This window comes from Metarhizium brunneum, chromosome 1 (assembly GCF_013426205.1).
Source record: "Metarhizium brunneum chromosome 1, complete sequence".
Classification (NCBI taxonomy): Eukaryota; Fungi; Ascomycota; class Sordariomycetes; order Hypocreales; family Clavicipitaceae; genus Metarhizium; species Metarhizium brunneum.
In genome coordinates this window covers 1562319-1581411 of record NC_089422.1, presented here as the reverse complement: position 1 = coordinate 1581411, position 19093 = coordinate 1562319, and the positions used below count along the sequence as shown (strand labels likewise).

General features: G+C 50.4%; 4 protein-coding genes across 4 annotated transcripts; all 4 read left to right on the top strand.

Moving 5' to 3' along the window:
* Positions 1 to 1768: 1768 nt before the first annotated feature.
* Positions 1769 to 3640, top strand: Padi3_0 (Protein-arginine deiminase type-3; the record flags this gene model as incomplete). The annotated part of the gene is made up of 1 exon (XM_014686644.1): positions 1769 to 3640. The coding sequence occupies one exon, from the start codon at positions 1769 to 1771 to the stop codon at positions 3638 to 3640; it is 1872 nt and encodes a 623-aa protein (XP_014542130.1).
* Positions 3641 to 5455: 1815 nt separating this feature from the next.
* On the top strand, positions 5456 to 7012 carry CYB2_0 (Cytochrome b2; the record flags this gene model as incomplete). The annotated part of the gene is made up of 7 exons (XM_014686643.1): positions 5456 to 5775; positions 5839 to 5968; positions 6040 to 6114; positions 6176 to 6318; positions 6393 to 6417; positions 6496 to 6924; positions 6977 to 7012. The coding sequence occupies 7 exons, from the start codon at positions 5456 to 5458 to the stop codon at positions 7010 to 7012; spliced, it is 1158 nt and encodes a 385-aa protein (XP_014542129.1).
* Positions 7013 to 10361: 3349 nt separating this feature from the next.
* G6M90_00g004810 (uncharacterized protein) lies at positions 10362 to 12125 on the top strand (the record flags this gene model as incomplete). Its single annotated transcript, XM_066129578.1, has 4 exons — positions 10362 to 10737; positions 10807 to 11591; positions 11660 to 11988; positions 12038 to 12125. 4 exons carry the CDS (start codon positions 10362 to 10364, stop codon positions 12123 to 12125), a joined length of 1578 nt encoding a protein of 525 aa, XP_065985721.1.
* A 1408-nt stretch (positions 12126 to 13533) lies between these two features.
* Positions 13534 to 18570, top strand: RPA190 (DNA-directed RNA polymerase I subunit; the record flags this gene model as incomplete). Its single annotated transcript, XM_014686641.1, has 2 exons — positions 13534 to 13715; positions 13773 to 18570. 2 exons carry the CDS (start codon positions 13534 to 13536, stop codon positions 18568 to 18570), a joined length of 4980 nt encoding a protein of 1659 aa, XP_014542127.1.
* Positions 18571 to 19093: the final 523 nt, after the last annotated feature.

The window sequence follows — 19093 nt, the reverse complement described above, 5'->3', positions numbered from 1 at the left end:
TTTTCTCTTCTTGTTTTTTTTTATTCTGATGGGTTGACCCAATGCCGGTAGAAGCCGAGGCAGTTGGGAAATTATCAGTTGGATATGTGCCGAGGCTATTTAATCCCAAGGCCATATATTCTGCTTATATCGCTATTATACCGGTCTTGACGCGCTTGCCGATCATTGTCTAGCCGTCGTCTCCTATCCACGGTCGGCAACATACATAGCCTGGCATCAGGCGACTACGAACACGAGACATGCCATTTCACGCACAGGGTCCAGCCTGCACCTCTGGTACATATCCCAGCATGGCTGTGGTGTATCTTATAGCACCGGGCCATTATTTCTTCACGTCTGAATCATGCGTGTTCCACTGCAGCATTCAGCAGATGAGGAACCTCTGTGGCCTGATAATTTCCGCACTGTCCATGGGCCGGCAGCTGGGGTCAAGTTTGTTCATTTGACCGGCAGACATGTCGTGGTTGCTGCCAGAATATATTACTGCAAGGGAATAAATTAATACTAGTTCGTTTATTTTCTGCTCATTCCCGAGCTTGAATGATTCGGCCGTGTGGGCGGAAACTGCCATGGTGGAGCTTCAGCTTGCGTAATTTTTGTCATTGAATCCATCGCCAAGGATGGTTAGACGATTGCATCAGCCCAGCCCGTTTGTCGCCGGGAACTGTCCGTCCAGTGCCCCCGTGCCGTATCCCTTTGAATGTGCGCAGGTCGAATGTGATTGGTGTAGCAGACCAGGATCCTAGCTAATAATAATTGCTAATAAAAATATATATAAACTTACTAAGAATTATATAATAAGATAAGTACCTGATATTTTAAGATGTATATAAATATAAAAATATACTAGCTATTTACCAGAGTTAAAAGTACCTTCAAGTATCATAAAAAGAGTGGGTTGAGTACCAAGTACATTAGTTGGACCTGCGCACATTCAAAGGGATACTACTCCGTATAACATGAATCATTGGCCAACTCTAGCATTATCTAAGCATCCATGTCGCGCGAACGCCCTGCATTCATCTGTCAACCTCGACCGTGGTGCGAATCGAACTAGCTCATGATGGAGGAGATGCAACATTTACCATGTTATACAAACCGTGGTTAACACCTGGAAACAACGTAGAACTAGTCAAGACAAAGGTAGAGGTGGAGTATTTTCGAGGAAACTAGTCATACCACTGTTCATATCGCCGGGTTGGCGATTCTAATGCAACCTCGACGCTTCCTCTATGGACCCCTGTTCAACTGTGGCTCCTATCGTCTGCCCGTCTTTCTCCTCCACGCCGTCAGTACCTATCGTTGCAAAAATTCACAACATACATCGCGTCCGCTATGTCAAGCATGAATCCAAGCCTCAGAATGAGACCATGGCATGACGTAACCCTTGTTCCCTTATTCCCTTAGCATTGTGAATAAGATGTCACAACATCACGAGAATACTCCGTACAGCACCGGCAGCTCATCCACCTCCACTCCTCGGCCCTCACAATTTCGGAATCGGTACGTTGTCGGTCAAGGCACGACGAGAATTCATGTCCCGTCAGCAGATATCGCGGCAGCGTTTGACTCGCCATGGTCAGATGTCAGAAACCCCCAGGCCTCTTTGTTGCGGACCGCCGCTCCTACGCGCACTCGTCGACTATAAAGGAGCTGCATCCGCCGTGAACAAATGAACCTCCTTTAGCAGAGACCTCAAGCAACAGCTCTTTCGAGTTTCCCTTCTTCGTCAGCTCATCCATACTTGAAGGCTGCACTTCTCTTCGCCATGCACTCCCTCGGCAAAGCGGTCGTCACGGCCCTTGGCCTTGCGGCCTCCAGCCGTGCCCTGGAAGCCGTCATTCTAGCAGACACAAACCGAGACGGACAGCTCGATGTCACGTCGGATGCTCAAGGAAAACAAGCCTGGACCGAGGAGCGCGGAGCACTATTCATGGCCAATATCGCGGATACAGATGGTCGATGTGCCGAGAAAATCACCGATACAACTCCGTTTGCCGATCTCGACAAGTGCAACGATGCTTCTGATAACGTTCTACGGAACCCCAAATTCTTGGCTCCTCTGCAAACACTCCCGAATTCTGGGCTGACCGACGCGGCCCAGGGTCGAATTACCGTTTCCGGTGACCTGGCCAAGGATAAAGTCCGAATTTTCCACAAGACCGGCAACGACTGGGCCTACGTCGATGATAGCCGAGTGTTCCAGGCTGCTGAGCTGCGTGCTGGCTTGGAGCTCGGCATTGACGCTCGGGATGTGCGCCGGCCCGGCGGATGGGATGGCAGGGTTAGAGTTCACTTCAACCTGACTGACAACGGCGAGTCCGCCGCCGACAATGTGCAGCTTCGCGTGGCTCCCGTCTTGATACACCACCACTTGCAAAAGTTGACACAGGTGTACATTGCTTCCATCAAGGACCACAGCCAGGGTACGAGGCAGTTCATCGAGAATGTGGAAAAGTACGCCAGTGACGCCGGTGCGCCCGTCGCCAAGTTCGACACGGGAAGAGATACCTGGGCGCAGGACGTGTTTGAGGTTGGGTACACGAGCATTCCCGGCCCAGACGGTCCCGTGGTCCTCCGCGTCCTCATCAGAAGCAGCCAAACAAATCAACGCGACGTGAGTGGCCGAAACGTTTACAAACAATTGCGATCTGCGTCCGTCGCCGCAGTCCAGCATCTCCCCCCCGTGGTCGACGGTCCCCTATGGGGCATCGACTCGCTGGGAAACCTCGAGACTGTCCCTCCTCACAGCCACAATGGGAAACACTATCCGAATGGACGGGCCGTCATGGGCAGCAAGCTCGGCACGAAGCCGCACATGGTTGCGTTTCTCGAGGCCCAAGAGGTCCAGCCTCCGATCGAAATCGACACCGACTGGCTACGAGTCGGCCACACGGACGAGTTCATGCAGTTCCTGCCGGCGAACAATGAACGCGGCTGGGTCATGGTTGTCGACGACCCCAAGCTTGCTCTGGACCTCTTCAAAAAGGCCCAACAGGAGGGCCACGGCGCGACGCAAGCCATGTCTCGTCCTCACATGCTCCACGATATTGAATTTTTGACGTTTAGCACCCAATTCTCGTATCTGCCCTCTGATACCATTGACGGTGTGCTTCGGCGTTGGAAGCTTGAGGAGAGGAACCTGCTTGCCGCTGCGAGAATCGAGGCCAACATTGAAATCATGAAGAGGGAGACGGGCATCACGGACGCCGACATTATTCGCATCCCCGCACTGTACTACGTGCATGGAAAGGGATGGGACGACAATAGACGCCAGTGGGGGAAGGAGAAGGGGCACAAGAGGAGCGAGCGCGAGGGTCTCATGCCCGCGTTTGGGGAGGAAGACGGGGAGGCTCGGCTGGACCGCCGCCAGGCCGAGAAGCCCGAGAACCTGCTCGTTGCCTTTCATCCTGCCGTTATCAACGGCGTCGTGTTCAATAACGGCCAGTACTTGGCGCCTAATCCGTGGGGGCCGGTCATTGACGGATCCGATATCCTTGCGGCGGCGGCGAATAAGGAGTATGCCAAGTATGGCTTCAATATTACGTATATTGATGATTGGTTTGACCACCACGCCAACGCTGGCGAGGTTCACTGCGCCACCAATGTTGCTCGTGACGCTTCCAAAAAGTGGTGGTAGGGTTTGCTTTGCCGTCTCGGGCTAGATATTTGGGTAGATACGGACATGGATATACGGGGGATGCGACTTGCGACTTGGAGCTGTTGCAAACTTGGCATGATACGCCTTCTCTTTGTTCTTGTTGTATACTGCTAGCTGTCAATATATATTTGTACCCAGTCAATATGTTTTTTTACGTGTCCAAACTTTCGACATCGAGTACCGCTGGTCTGCCGCGTGGAAGCGTTTGGGATGTTGCCTAAACCGCTGTTCAGTATTTGTGAGTGGGATCCTCGTTGTGTCTTGGCTTTGCCCATCCTGGAAGCTACATGCCGCAGTTAACGGATACTGCGCCCCCTACGATTTGGATTATATGCCGGTTCGATGTTGGAATTGGACGACATATAGCGCATTTATTTATCTTGGGCAGGTGACGCGCCAGGCTGAACTTGGCCGCGGAGCTTGGCCAATCGGTGGACAATTCAACATGGAACAAAGAAGCCGCCTCTGTCATCGAGTGAAGGTGGAGCAATGGGAAAGTGTTGAAAGGAAAAACGGAAGAATTGTGTGAGGCCTTCTCCACTTTTGGCAGAGCCGTTCAAGCAAAAAGGTAGGCGGTGGGCGAGATCTTTTTGGCTTACATGAGTCAGTCTTGGCAAAGTTGACCTTTTTTCTCCGTACAAGGCCCGCTTCGGGAGATTTTCTGCACGCCCATTTCTGCTCTCGTCGTGGCTAGTTTGCCAGTCGCCCACCGACCCGACTCTTATCTGATCAATATATACCAGACATGTATCATCATTAGCGACGGCCTACGGAACGCGAAAGCAAAGACGAGACGAAGCCTCCAAAGTGGTGCGCGGCCTCCACCAAGATCCCGCTCGGCGCCCGGCATCCCATCATCCCTGGAAAAGGGACGCCAAGTCTTGCCTTCAGCCTCATCATGCTCATGCTCCCCGCCGACTGCGTCATGCGCTGCCAGACTTTGCCAAGTCGGCATCAAGACCATCGCAGCCCGCGCCCAACTGACAGGAAAGCAATACTAGTCGGACGGGAGTGACCAAGGGCACGTTTTAGCTCTTGTCATCTTGTCCGCTCCCCGGGGCCATCTTATGCAAACAACGTGGTTGCGGTTTGATGTGCGACAGACGCGGGCATCTTGCGTCATGCAGCAAGTCCCCGGCCAAATAAATATTAAACAGGGGTTATACTGTATTAACATTATCCAGATGTCAATCCTGCTGCAGTGCTGCAGTCTCTTGGTGTCAATGGTGGGCTTGGCCAGAGTCCTCCACGCAGCCCTGTAATTTCCACGCGTCATGTTTCGGGCCACATAGATCCTTGCGCATGACGGCGGCACTGCAATCAAGTCGATCTGATCCAGCATGAAAAATGCATAAAACTAAGCGCATAAAGGCTCAATGGTCTGGTGCCTGGAGTCTCGGAACCCGCGCTGACTGGCTCCAGCTTCCTAAACCGGCCGCGCCGATCTACAGAGCCACCCTCGGCACATCACCAGGGCACGTTCTCTCTCCACCGAGCCAGTTTTGTCATGAAGCATCAATCAAGGCCAAGATGCAGGCTGACTAAATCACACGGCCAGCTAGTACGCGTACTGCTCGGCGCCCTGGGGCCATGCCGCTGCGCATTGATAATCAGGCTCCGTACCCATGACTCGAGCCTCAAGCCGGCTCTCTCTATATATACGTATATACGCATCGTCCGTAGTGTTGGTGACTGCAATACAACCCCAAGAGTTACGGCGAGTACTAGTCTTTTGAGTTTCAAAGTTTGTTCCTCCTCCCCCGCCGTGCCCTTTGTTTCCGACCACCGCCCAAGATGCGTATCCAAGCCGGAGTTGTATCCCTCTTGGCCTCGAGTGCCCTTGCCGCCCGGCCATTCCTCAACGAGCCAGACACTGGCATTGAAGATATACTGAAGTGCTCGTCCAACGGCACCCTGCCTGACATCAAGGCCATCGTCGGCCTGCCCGACTTTGAATACGTCGCCAGAAAGTACTTGCCCACCAGAAACTTCACCTACTACCGCAATGGCGCCGCCGGAGAGTACTCGTATCGCAACAACCTCGAGGTTTACCGCCGTTACCGTCTTCGCCCACGTGTGCTGGTAGATATTTCCAATATTGAGTCTACTCTTTCGTACGTTGTCGCGTAGAAGACACCCAAACCAAAGAGAACCACCATCTGATATAATAACCGTAGAACTACCATCCTGGGCCACAACTTTTCCGCGCCCTTCTTCATTAGCCCCTGCGCTCGAGCAGATTACGCACACGCCGAAGCTGAAATCAACTTTGTCAAGGGTGCTGCCGCCGGCAACATTCTTTACATGGTACAGATGCCATTGCCCATCATGTTCTAGTGAATAAAGACATGTGCTGATTGTCCATCTCCCCAAAACAGCCTGCATTGTTCGCACAGCGTTCGATTGAGGATATTGCTGCTGCCAAGAAACCAGGCCAGGTCCTGTTCCAGCAGGTATGTTTGGACATTCTGCCCAGTTTCCCCCATTCTGATACTAACCATGCATCTCCGCCAGCTGTACCTGGAATCCAATGAAACCTTCAACAAGGATCTCTTCGAAAGGACCGAAAAGGCTGGTGCAAAGGCCATCATTTTCACAGTCGACTCTGCCGCAGACGGAAACCGACACCGCGCGGCAAGATTCGGAGTAGGCTCCGCGTAAGTAAACCCCCTACTACGGGTGCGCATCCGGCGCCATACTCGTCAAGACATGTTCTAACCATGGCAAACAGAGACTCGTCGTATTCTGCCTTTAGCGTAAGTAGAGTTGAGCTGAAGCGGCCCCCGGTTCCGAGTGTAGAAAGCGCAACGTGCAGCTAACAAGAACCGTTACAGTGGACCTTTTACGAGCAGCTCAGAAACCAGACCAAGCTGCCCATCATTCTCAAGGGCGTCATGACCGTCGAAGACGCCCAGGAGGCCGTCAAGCGAAAGGTCCCGGCCATCATCCTGTCCAACCACGGCGGCCGACAGCTCGACGGGTCCCCGTCCGCCCTCGAGGTTGCGCTCGAGATTTACGAAAAGGACCCGGAGCTGTTCAAGAAGATCGAGGTGCTCGCCGACGGTGGCATCCGCTACGGCGTCGACGCCATCATGCTCCTGTCTCTTGGTGTCAAGGCCGTCGGCCTGGGTCGCCCGTTTATGTATTCCAACATTTACGGCCAGGCAGGTGTGGAGAAGGTCATCCAGATTATGAAGCACGAGATAGCTATTGACGCTGGAAACATGGGAATTGCCGACCTGAAGAAGGTCAGCCCGGATTTTGTAAGTGGTTCCATTTCCTCGTTTTTGAGCTGCGTCTAATGAAGGATTCAAGGTCGAGTGGAAGAAGCCTAACGGATGGGCCATGTAAACATCTACGAATGACTGGACAAGACTTTTGGTGTTTTTTGTTTCCATTGTTGGTGCAAGGACCGACAAGTCTGTGGATTCATGGCTGGCCATGACTAGCTCTGCTGCTTTTGAGTGATTCTTGAGCTGTGTTTGCTTGGGTAGCTCGTGGAAACTTGGTGTGGTCGCATCGCCTGGCGAAGAATCATGATTATGGGAGACTTGTAGTTTTTTGGCTTCATTGTATATCTCTCACCAAAGAGCGTTTTTTTCTTCAGTCAAAATGGATGAATAGAGCATAGACTTTTGTGGTTTTGGCAAATTGGCTTGACCTGTGGTGAACTTTTGCGGGAATTGGGCGACGTCTTTGATTTAACGTGACTAAACGTGGTTCGTACAACTCCCGACGATGAGCATGTAGTTGGCTGGATATCCGGAGACCTTTTGCTTCTTGATTTGCTTCCACGATGTAGGCGCCTATTCTACTGGTGTCGGAGAATGACTAGCCCTTTAAGGCGTGGACCGCGGCACGCGCCTCGAGGGGATGAAAATCCGCAAAGCCCTCGTACCGTGATAGCGGGCAATTACGAAGGATCGTGTTTGAATTTTCAAAAACCACTTGACACCGAGATATAGACCATTCGGGTCCTTTGGAGGCCATTGCGTGCCTGTTGGCGGCACTCTGGCAGTGATGTGGTGTCTCGTGTTAGCGGCTCATGCAAAGGCATGCTGAAACCGTGAAAAATATAATCGCCGATAAGGTTTGAGACCGGATGGCGGGATTGGGCTTGTTTCATGCCATCCTAAGTAATGGCCGTCTTGATTGTCCCGAGCGACGGTGTGTGTCATGGCCCGGCCCGGCCCGGGAAGATGACTCAGTTTAGTTGACATCTATACTGCTAACAGAGACCAGAACTTGGACCTTGCTCGTGTTCTTGGAGCGTCGTAGCCTTTGCAACTTTATACGCTGGTTGTAGTGTTCCTAGATCTGTCAACTGCTCTTCTCATGGTTGTACACTTGCTGACATTGGCTGAAGCCATCAAATCTGACCGCTGCGCGGCATATTTTAATTTCTCGCCGACTAAAAATTTCCAGGACATACAAGTACAGATGCCGAATCATGATTTAATCAAATCCAAATATTATCTGGTGGTTCTGAGAACTGTACGCAAGCTGTTGTCCTGGGGCGACACTAGGACTGCTACTTGTGTTACACGATTGGCACACAACAAAGGGCGTTGGGCCAACGAATTGAAGTTACACAACAACAAAAGCAAAGGTCACGAGGCCCGAAGTCGGTCTCTGGCGAGGGTTGCCTCAGGCACAAGCTCTCACCGACTTCTTGTATTTATAGGGGCCTTCTGTCCCTCCTAAACTTGTGCAAAACCAAGGACCTTTGATATCCTACAGTCGATTATTATAGTCTGAATAGAACACTACGTTCTGAGCCCAGATACCCTGCCCTTGTCGAGTGGTTAAGACGGCGTTCAAATTCAATTTAATAACCGACTTTAGGATATTGAAGGTCCTTAGTTTTTCAAAAGCCTTCAGGAACCGGAGTTATCTATAAATACAAGAAGTTGATGGGGACTAGTGCCTGAGGCAGCCCTCGCTCAAGGCTCGTTTCCGGCTCTCGTGATATCTTCCTTCCCTTTAATGTTGTTGTGTAAGCTTTGCGGACGATACCTTTTCCCAGGTCCCTTTGCCGTGTGGCATACTTGAATCTTGGACAACTACGGAGTAGACATACATCAAGAACCACATAAAAATCCACCACGGCCTAAAATGTAAAAATGCACAAGACACATAATTCAAGTGGTGCCAAATATGCAGCGAAAAACGCGTTATAATGACTCAGCTTGATGTGCGTCGCTACAACAGGAAATACAGTGCACGAAACGAAATGAGACATTCAATTTATTTGCCCGAGACATGTCGGCAGGCCTTACGGCTATGGACTGTGTGACAAGCTGGTCAACTGCCAGCGAAAAGGGCAGCATTTCTCCGGGAGAAGAGAAACACTACGGAGTACTCCGTACATTCAATGTTAGCCTTCATACTTTGGGCTGCGGCTGCATGGCCGACTATCGGACTAGTAGGGAAAAGAGAATGCCTCAGCCAGTCATATTTTCGTGCTGCCCAACTGTCTCGTGTCGGCTGCAGTCAATAACCGATCTGGCCTGAAGTGCGGAGTTGCCAGCGCCTATGGTGAATTGCTATGCTGCCAGGGTGTCCTCCTTTCTCCGACAAGAGCTTTTTGGCGGGACGATCGAGGCTGGCAGCAATGGAGTGTCCATATGGCAATTGATGTTGAACATGTTTGCATAAGCCGATGTTAAGGCCGGTAATAGGCTGGCCTGGGCTTCTCGCCCGCAGTCGCCTTCTTACAGTCCAGAGGAGGTACGCGTGGCCGAGGCCGCAATGAGGGCTTTGAGGTCACTCTGCTCATGAAATGTCAATGTTCATCGGGAATACAAAAGCCTATCGAAGGGCATTTAGATGTGTGGACACTAGCATATTCCCGTGGCGCTGTCCACGCGCCAGATGTCCAAGGAAATCTGGACACTGCCGGCTATAAATGATGCCTATCGACGAGAATGATCTGCTTCAAGACACACGGGTGTACGCATTGACTTCATTTTCGGACCTCGGTAATTGGAAGTACTGTGATCAGTTGTAGATAGCTAAGATCTCGGCTGTATTCAGGATATCCAATGCTCAACAGTCAATCCTCAGGGTAAGTTGTAGAAACTACTCCTTGAGATCTCATGTCAGGACTCAACATCCGGTCGAGTTGAAGGTGAAGCTGCTCTTTCAAGACAACTTTGCGCATATTGAGCAGTCGACCTGTAAGACGCTGGTTTTGACCTGGGGCAAAAGAAAGAGTCAAGTACAACAAGCGCCAAAGGCGCCTCTGCCGTCTGTGCAACTGGGCCGTCAGAGTGGGTTTTCTGCTTCCGGAATAAGTCCTCCGCAATGAAGAAATGAGGAAAGTCGGTTGGCGGGCGAAATATATGCACTTGGACAATATAAGCTGCATGGTGCCACCAGACACTGAGACATCGCCGGCGCGCACCACTAATAGCCGGTGCCGAATCTCATCTCTTGCATAATTCAATATTTGACGACGCAGAGTGATCAAGTGATGCGCGATAAACATGTAATCCGATCTTGTGTCTCTTGTCCCGCTCGCTTTGCACCTTACTTCTCCAGTTATTCAGCTGAAGAGGGCACCCTCCCTGTTCTTAAAACGTAGGTTGAGAAGCCGGTAGACACCAGAGGAGGCTGACTCCCGGCTCCCACTGCTCCAGCAATCTCATATTTTTCTTTTCACGGTGACCAAATTCGACTCTGTCCATCTGCCCGTAAGATGGATAGTCGGCAGACAGCGGGACAGGAAAACCATCGAGCTCCCAACCATGTTCCCGCCGGCCTGCCAAAGAGTGACGAGGACGACACTTATCTGCCTCATGTGCTCTCTGAGTCGTCTCCGCTTTTGATCAAGGTTGATGATGTTGTTCAATACCAAGCAGTGGTCTGGGAGACTACCGAGGAGCTTCGAGCGGAAGCAGTCGTCGAGGCCACACCGTCTGGGGGCGTGTGCGTCACATGGAAGACGGAGGCCAAGTACATTGCCTCGTCGTCTGTGTCTCTGCTCGTCACATTCGTTCTGCAATATTCAATAAATGTCGCCAGTGTATTTTCTGCGGGCAGAATCGGCAAGGTGGAGCTGGGGGCCGTTGCTTGTGAGTTCTTCACGTTTTCCCCTTATAGCTCAAAAGTATTTTTTGGATGACATTGAATTTGCTTCCCAGTGGCAAACATGACGACGGGTGTCACCTGCTTGGCGCCATTCATGGGGCTGGCGACGAGTTTGGATACCCTGTGCGCTCAAGCATATGGAGATGGACGCAATCATCTTGTTGGCATCCAGTGTCAGCGCATGGTTATGTTTCTTTCGTGCCTGTCGCTGCCAGTGGCGGCGCTGTGGGCTTGTTCCGAAGGAATCCTCCTGCGAGTTATTGACGATGGCGAATCGGCTCGCCTCGCTAGTTTATATCTAAAGGTAATGATATCTGCCTTGCCGGGTATTGTTCTTTTTGAAGCTGCCAAGAGACTGCTTCAAGCGCAGGGCCTATTTAGGCAAACTACCTACGTTATCCTTGTATTGGCTCCTATTAATATCTTTTTAAACTGGCTGCTTGTTTGGAAGCTTGAACTGGGCTTTGTGGGTGCGCCAATAGCCGTGGCACTCTCTAGGAATCTTTTGGCTCTTCTCCTTATCCTTTATATTAAACTGGTCAACGGATATCAATGCTGGGGAGGGCTCAGTCTGAAGGCCTTCTCCAACTGGCGGCCCATGGTCTTCTTGGCATTGCCTGGCATGGTCATGGTGGCGGCAGAATGGCTCATCTTTGACATAATAACCTTCCTCTCTAGTCGATTCGGAACCGATTATCTAGCGGCGCAGAGCATTCTGGTTTCTGTCACGACTCTTATCTACCATGTGCCCTTTGCAATTTCGGTTGCGGCCTCTACCAGAGTCGCCAATTTAATAGGAGCCGGTCTTGTCGATGCTGCAAAGGCTGCGGCCAAGGTGGTCGGTTGATGTCCCAACTCACACTTTTCGCAGGAAGCTTTCTCAGCAGCGGACTAACTCAGACGTAGGCCGCTGTTGCCGCGCTCGTTATGAGCGTTCTGAACTTCTTGATATATATGATGCTGCGATATCAGATTCCGCTGCTGTTGACCCGGGACGCAAGCGTCATTATGCTTACTGCTCAAGCCATGCCTCTTGTCGCTCTTGAACAATTCTTCGATAGCCTCTGTACCGGCGCTCATGGGTTGCTACGCGGCATAGGCAAGCAATCAATTGGCGGGCCTGTCAACCTAATTGGACATTACCTAGTCTCGCTCCCGTTGTGCCTGATTTTGGGATTTCAGTACTCCTGGAAGTTGGCAGGTCTTTGGGGCGGCATAGCAGCTGGGCTCATGGTGTGAGTTATACGGTGTGTTGCGAAATGATGTTACTGACAGTTGGCTCAGCGTATCTTTGGTTGAGTACGGTTACCTGCTGACGATTGACTGGCAAGTGGCGTGTGAGGAAGCAGAGGCTAGGAATACAGCTGGTTAGAAATTGGAAAATATTCATCTAGGTCCAGTGAGCCCAACAATCCCAGCACTTTCTGAAATCGAGGCTCATAAACCCCCCTCTCGGCTGCTGAGCCTGGAAACGGAATCCAGTGAGGGAGCGGTTGGAATGGATGCCTCAATCGCAAGCATAAGCTTGTATCAATGTCGATGCAACAAACAATAGCTCGTTATTATGCTGCGGGCAAGCTGAGATGAATGAGTTCAATATCCTGCCACGCTCAAGTTCCAAATTTGTGTACTTGATTGTTGCGAAGTCTGAGTTTAGTGCTGTGTTCAAAGCCTTGCATCTGAGAAGATCAAAAATGGCGTGGAGCTGACATACAAAGATGGACTCTTTGTAAAACCAAAACCGATACCGATAGGAGTAATAACATGACGTAGACTCACGGAGTGTAGAAAGGCGAGAGATGAATTGACAGCCCTACTTCCCTCACAATGAACGGTAGAAGTTGCACATGGACGTGGACGAACCCAACAGGATTTCTCAGTACAAGAATTAAAAGGATGAAACGAAAAATGAGAATACCGGCAAAAGAAATTGGATGCCAATAAGATTTTCAGTTGGTGGGTAACAACGCTACTTGTTCGTCGAAATCACATCACCGGCTTCAAAGAAACCAGAGGCTGTTAGTCTTCGGGGGGCGCCAACAGTCATTTGTTTCATGATTGCTCAACAGCAGCAATGTTTCAAAGAGCTCCTTTTTCTCGGAACAATCCAGGCTCTCGTCGCAATTCAGAGGTCTGTTAATCTCATTCGTCAACCTGCGACGATGAAAAGCCGTTGGTGCTGAATAGGAAGTTGTACCCAAATCTCCTTGTTGCTCGCTGAACAAGCAGCCTTGGCCACTCTTAGTAAGGGTCTATCATGGAGAGTGTCATAAACCTTACATACGAGGCAAAGGTGGATCAAAGGGAGTACCAGATGAAGGTCCGACAGATCAAAAGCTTCGAGAGCAGTAAAGAATCAATTGTCTGGTGGATCATTAAACAGTGCTTGCGAAATGAACAACACTGTATGGATCAGTCAATTTTTCCGTAGCTGGCTAGAATAAGAATCGCCGGCTGCTGTGAAGTCCAGAGCGATTGAGCGGTTTGAAGCTCAGTAAAGCCCTTGAGTAAAATGAAAAAAGCTCAGATATCGAAAATCCGCTAAACAGACGATCATGGGGTGGGACGCATAGCTCAATTGATGGAGTCGGTCGGCACTGTACTGTTTTTGGACTAGCCCATGGTAGCAAAAATGCAGTGAGATTCTGCCGCACACCACCGCCCAAAAAAAAAAGTTACAGACAAGATAGCTCGCTAATACGTTAACGTTCTACCACATGGCCATCGCTTCTTGATGAACCTGGGATGTCAACGGCCATAACCTCTGGCCCGTCGCCAAGATGAATATCGCGCAACCCATATCTTCCGAGGTCGATGCTGTCGACTTTACATTTCTGTCTCCGGAGGAGATCCAAGCCATTTCTGTCAAGCGCATCGAGAATGACAGCACTTTCGACAGCCTCCTCAACCCCGTTCATGGAGGTCTCTATGACCCCGCCCTTGGATCATGGGGAGACGAACCGTGAGGCTCATTTCTCTCAATTGCCATATTTTCAATCAAACTGACAATTTTCTCCAGATGTGCGACATGTAGCCTAATTTCGTCGAGCTGCCCAGGTCATCCAGGGCACATCCAGCTACCAGCGCCAGTCTACCACCCAGTCTTTATGGACCAAGCATACCATTTACTTCGAGCGACCTGCGTGTACTGCAGGGGTTTTCGACTACCCCCAAAGGATCTCCATAAGTACATGTGCAAACTCCGCTTACTGCAACATGGCCTCATACGCGAGGCACATGTCATCGATGCTCTTGGCGAGACGGATTCGTCCGAGATGGATGAAGCACTTGGCTTAGGCGAAAGCGAGGCGGATGAAGAAAATTCGTCTTTTGACAACGTAACAAGAAAGAGGGAACAGTATGTTCAAGTGTGCCTCCGAAGTAGTGCGCTTCGACGAGGTGATACTAGGAAGGGTAAACACGAGGGCATGGCCCAGGCCCGCCGAGAAGTCATCAAACAGTTTCTCGCAGAGATAAACAAGAAAAGACAATGTGCCTCATGCGACGGCATCTCGCCCCCGTATCGAAAAGACCGATATGTAAAGATTTTCGAGAAGGCGCTCTCACCAAAGGAGCAAGTAAAAATGATTAAGAAGAATCTCTCACGGAAAGATGCAATGACGCGTCATTATGATGCCAAATTGGACCCGAAAGCTGACGTCGAAATGTCCGAGCCTGACGCAATTGTTGAGTCACTAAGCGATCAAGACGAGGAAGAACCCGATGTTGATGGCGCATCGACACAGAGATACATTAGTCCTATGGAGGTACGGGCCCGTCTGAGTGAGTTGTTCAAGAAGGAGCAAGACCTTGTGTTTCTTTTGTACAACTCGAAACCACGTACTCGACGCTCTCCCGATGTCACCCCAGACATGTTCTTTATCACGACCATCCTTGTGCCGCCGAATCGCTATCGACCTGAAGCTCGTATGGGAGACTCTCAAGTCACTGAAGCAGAGCAGAATTCGCTGTACAAGTCGATTTTACGAGGCTGTTCCAAGATAGCCCGAGTATATTCTGTCCTGAAAAGTGAAGAGCGCGTCGACATTACACAGTTGCACCAAGCCTGGACAGAGCTTCAAGAGGGAGTCAATGCACTCATTGACAAGAGCAAAAACCCTGTACAAGGCGCAGCCGCCAAACGCAACGAAGATGGAATCAAACAGAAACTGGAAAAGAAGGAGGGTCTTTTCCGAAAGAATATGATGGGTAAGCGTGTCAACTACGCTGCCAGAAGCGTCATCTCCCCCGATCCGAATATCGAGACGAATGAGATTGGCGTCCCGCCAGTTTTTGCCCAGAAACTCACCTTCCCAGAGCCCGTAACGAGCCATAATTTTAGGGATATGCAGCAGGCCGTTATCAATGGAGCCAATACATGGCCAGGGGCTGTCGCCATTGAGAACGAGAATGGTCAAGTACAGATGCTTAAAAATAAATCTGTTGATGAGCGCATATCGCTAGCCAACCAGTTGCTTGCCCCAACAAACCCTGCTGCAGTAAGGTTAAAGAACAAAAAAGTGTATCGCCATATTACGAACGGCGACGTTGTGTTGATGAATCGTCAGCCTACGTTGCATAAGCCTTCAATTATGGGCCATCGAGTTCGGGTGTTGCCAGGGGAAAAGACGATTCGCATGCATTATGCGAATTGCAACACGTACAATGCCGACTTTGACGGAGACGAAATGAATATGCACTTCCCCCAAAATGAGGTTGCTCGAGCAGAAGCACTACACATAGCGGATACCGACCATCAATATTTATCTGGAACTCAGGGAAAGCCGCTGCGGGGTCTAATCCAGGACCATATCTCGATATCTATCGCCCTATGTACTCGCGATACCTTTTTCAGCCGTGGCGACTATCATTCATTAGTTTACTCTGCAATTAGACCCGAAAGCGGCCATATTTTCGGGGAACGGATTCAGCTGGTCCCGCCTGCTATTATTAAGCCCGTGCCACGATGGACTGGGAAACAAGTCATCTCGACGATATTGAAAAACACGCAACCAATAAATTATGGTGCCCTCAATCTACGGGGAGAGTCACAGATCAAGGCAGAGCAATGGGGCACTAACTCTGAAGAAGGCACTGTGCTGATCCGAGATGGTGAATTTGTGACTGGAATTCTTGACAAATCCCAGATTGGCCAAAGCTCGGGCGGTTTAATCCATGCCATTCATGAAATTCACGGGCCCGCCATCGCTGGCAAGCTTCTCAGCGCTTTTGGCCGACTTCTAACTCGGTATCTCAACATGCGGGCTTTCTCTTGCGGTGTGGATGACTTGAAACTTACTGCCAAGGGTGAAGAAGCTCGGCGTCAAGAGCTACAGGCTATTAATCGCGTCGGCCTCGAGGTTGCGTCCAACTACGTCTCTCTCAAGGACGTTTCTGACAGCCAGAATCCGGTGCTTTTGGAACGCCTTGAGGAGGTCCTCCGTGACGACACGAAGCTAGAAGGTCTGGATCTCTTGATGAATCAATCGACAAAAGACATCACAGACAAAGTTCAAAAGGTCTGCATTCCCAACGGCCTAGAAAAGCCGTTCCCGCGAAACCAAATGCAGGCAATGACAACGTCTGGCGCAAAGGGATCCAGGGTTAACGCGTCGCTCATTTCATGTAACCTTGGGCAGCAAGTCCTAGAGAGTAGGCGAGTGCCTATTATGGTTAGTGGTAAATCACTACCTTGTTTTAAGCCCTTCGAGACTAATATCACGGCCAATGGATATATTGGTAGCCGATTTCTTACAGGCATCCGCCCGCAAGAATATTACTTCCATCACATGGCGGGACGAGAAGGACTTATTGATACAGCCGTTAAGACGTCGCGTTCCGGTTATCTACAAAGATGTGTCATCAAGGGGCTTGAAGGTCTGATGGTTGGGTACGATACAACCGTACGTGATGCGGACGGCTCTATTATCCAGTTCCTGTACGGCGAAGACGGCCTGGATGTCACAAAACAAACATACCTCAAGGACTTTGGTTTTATCCTGCGCAACTTAACGTCCGAGGTGGCCCAACTGAGATATGACCCTCAAGTGGTCAAGCGTCTAGGTGCCGATCGTGAGTTGTTTACGAAATACATGAAAAGTGCTGTGAAACACTCGAAACCTGGTGATCCAAAGGGAAGGGATCCGCTCATCAGCGCGTTTAACCCGGCAACGAATGCATTTGTCTTGTCTGAAGCCTTCTACAATGCCATGTCATCTTACCTGAAGGCGAATGCAGATGGGCTTATTCGTGAAAAGCGTGATAAGTCAGCACCAGACTCATCTAATGCACTAAACAAGAAGAACGCTGAGGTTCTGTTTGCGATGAAATACTTGCAGTCCCTGGTAGAGCCCGGGGAAGCAGTCGGTATCGTCGCAGGCCAGTCCGTGGGCGAGCCATCGACACAAATGACCCTCAACACGTTCCACTTGGCGGGACACGCGGCGAAAAACGTCACAGCAGGTATCCCTCGGCTGAGAGAAATTTTGATGACGGCCTCGAAGGATATTTCTACGCCAGCCATGTCTCTTTACCCTCGTGATAGTCTTTCCAAACAGGAAGCCGAAGCTTTTACCAACTCAATTAGTGCTCTTCCTCTATCGCATATCTTGGACAGCGTTATTGTGGAAGAAAAGGTTGGCCGTGGCAAAATATATCCTTCGGCCAAGATCTATCACATCAAACTCAAGTTCTTCCCTCCGCAGGAATATTTTGAAATGCACCATGCCAGCATATCCGATGTACTGGATGCCGTGGAGTGGAAACTACTTCACCACCTTATTAAATTGTCAAAAGCCGAATTGAAAAAGAGAGCACTGGATGCGACTGCAGCTACACCTGATATTGGAGCCAAGGTCGGGGTTGTGGAGACGGCTGCTGCATCAGGTGAAACTGTTGGTGACGATGACGATGGTGATGATGCGGGTGACGACGACTTTACCTCTGCCAAAGAACGGGCTAATCGCCTCGAAGCTGTCTCATACGGCCCAAATGATGACGCCGATGATGAAATTCAGCAGGCAATGGATGAGGATGCAGCAGCGGATGAGCTGGAAGTAGAGAGCTTGGACGGCAACCCACAGAAGGAGACGACAAGCGAGGATGAGGACGAAAGTGCCGAGCGCAAAGTAGCTGATTCGGCCAAGCCCCGAGCACAGCGTGTCATGTGCGCGTTTCCAGAGGTCACGGGATTCGAGTATGACGAAGCCGTTGGAGACGGGTGCAATGTGACGATCGAGTTTGACGCGAAGGTGCCAAAGTTCCTCATGCTCAACATTGTCCAAAGGGCTATAAAGAAGACAATGGTCCGGGAAATTCGAGGAATTGGGGCTTGCAGACTGGACGAGGAGGGTGGAGGTGGGAAGGAGCGCGTCATTCACGTTACTGGAGCCAATATCGGGGCAATTCAAAAGTACAGCGATCAAATCGACCCGGATCGAATTCAGACCAATGACATCGTGGCTGTATTATCCATGTATGGTGTTGAAGCATGTCGAAGCAATATTGTTCGAGAGCTTGCGGGCGTGTTCGGGTCCCACGGCATCAAGGTCGATAACCGGCATTTGAACCTCATCGCGGACTATATGACGAGGAATGGCGACTTTACAGCCTTCAGCCGCTTGGGTCTACAGGGTAATGTCAGCCCCTTCACCAAGATGAGCTTTGAGACGACTCTTGCCTTCCTGAAAGACGCGGTGCTGGATGGAGACTGGGACGAGCTGGCTACACCGAGCGGCCGTCTTGTGATGGGCCGACTAGGGAAGCTGGGCACTGGTAGTTTTGATGTTTTGACGAATCTTCCGACCGTCCATTTTTGATTCTTTGGCATAAGGATTCGTGGGCAAAGCAGCCGTATACCGATCTGAGGAAGTAACTTTGAGCGAGACGATGGATGATTTGAGGCGGCAGCTAGACCATGCGCGATTTGAGCATTGTAAATATCAATTGTATTACCTGTGTGTACTGGTCTTTGTGGGTAGGCAGCCATGTCTATTCACGTTCGGGTGAACCCAGCTCGTAGTTTGCACTACAAGTGAACACACCATGTGTCGACCTCCAGACCCAGTATTTGCTGCAGGGTTCCGTCCTACATTCGGAATTATGGAAGTACATTTTCGAAGATATAGAAGCGATGTTATTCGTGCATGATTGTCAATCCGTGGGAACAATTCACCGCTTTTGCAAATAAATGAAGGAGAAAGCCGTGGGTCGTCTTATCATCACGGATTCTCTATCAGTCATTTCAAGCTCATCCTATAAGACCGAGCCGTTCTGATAGAATAAGCACTATTTTGCTATTGGTACTAGCGTTTCTAGACAATTTGGCGGTTTATGTATCCA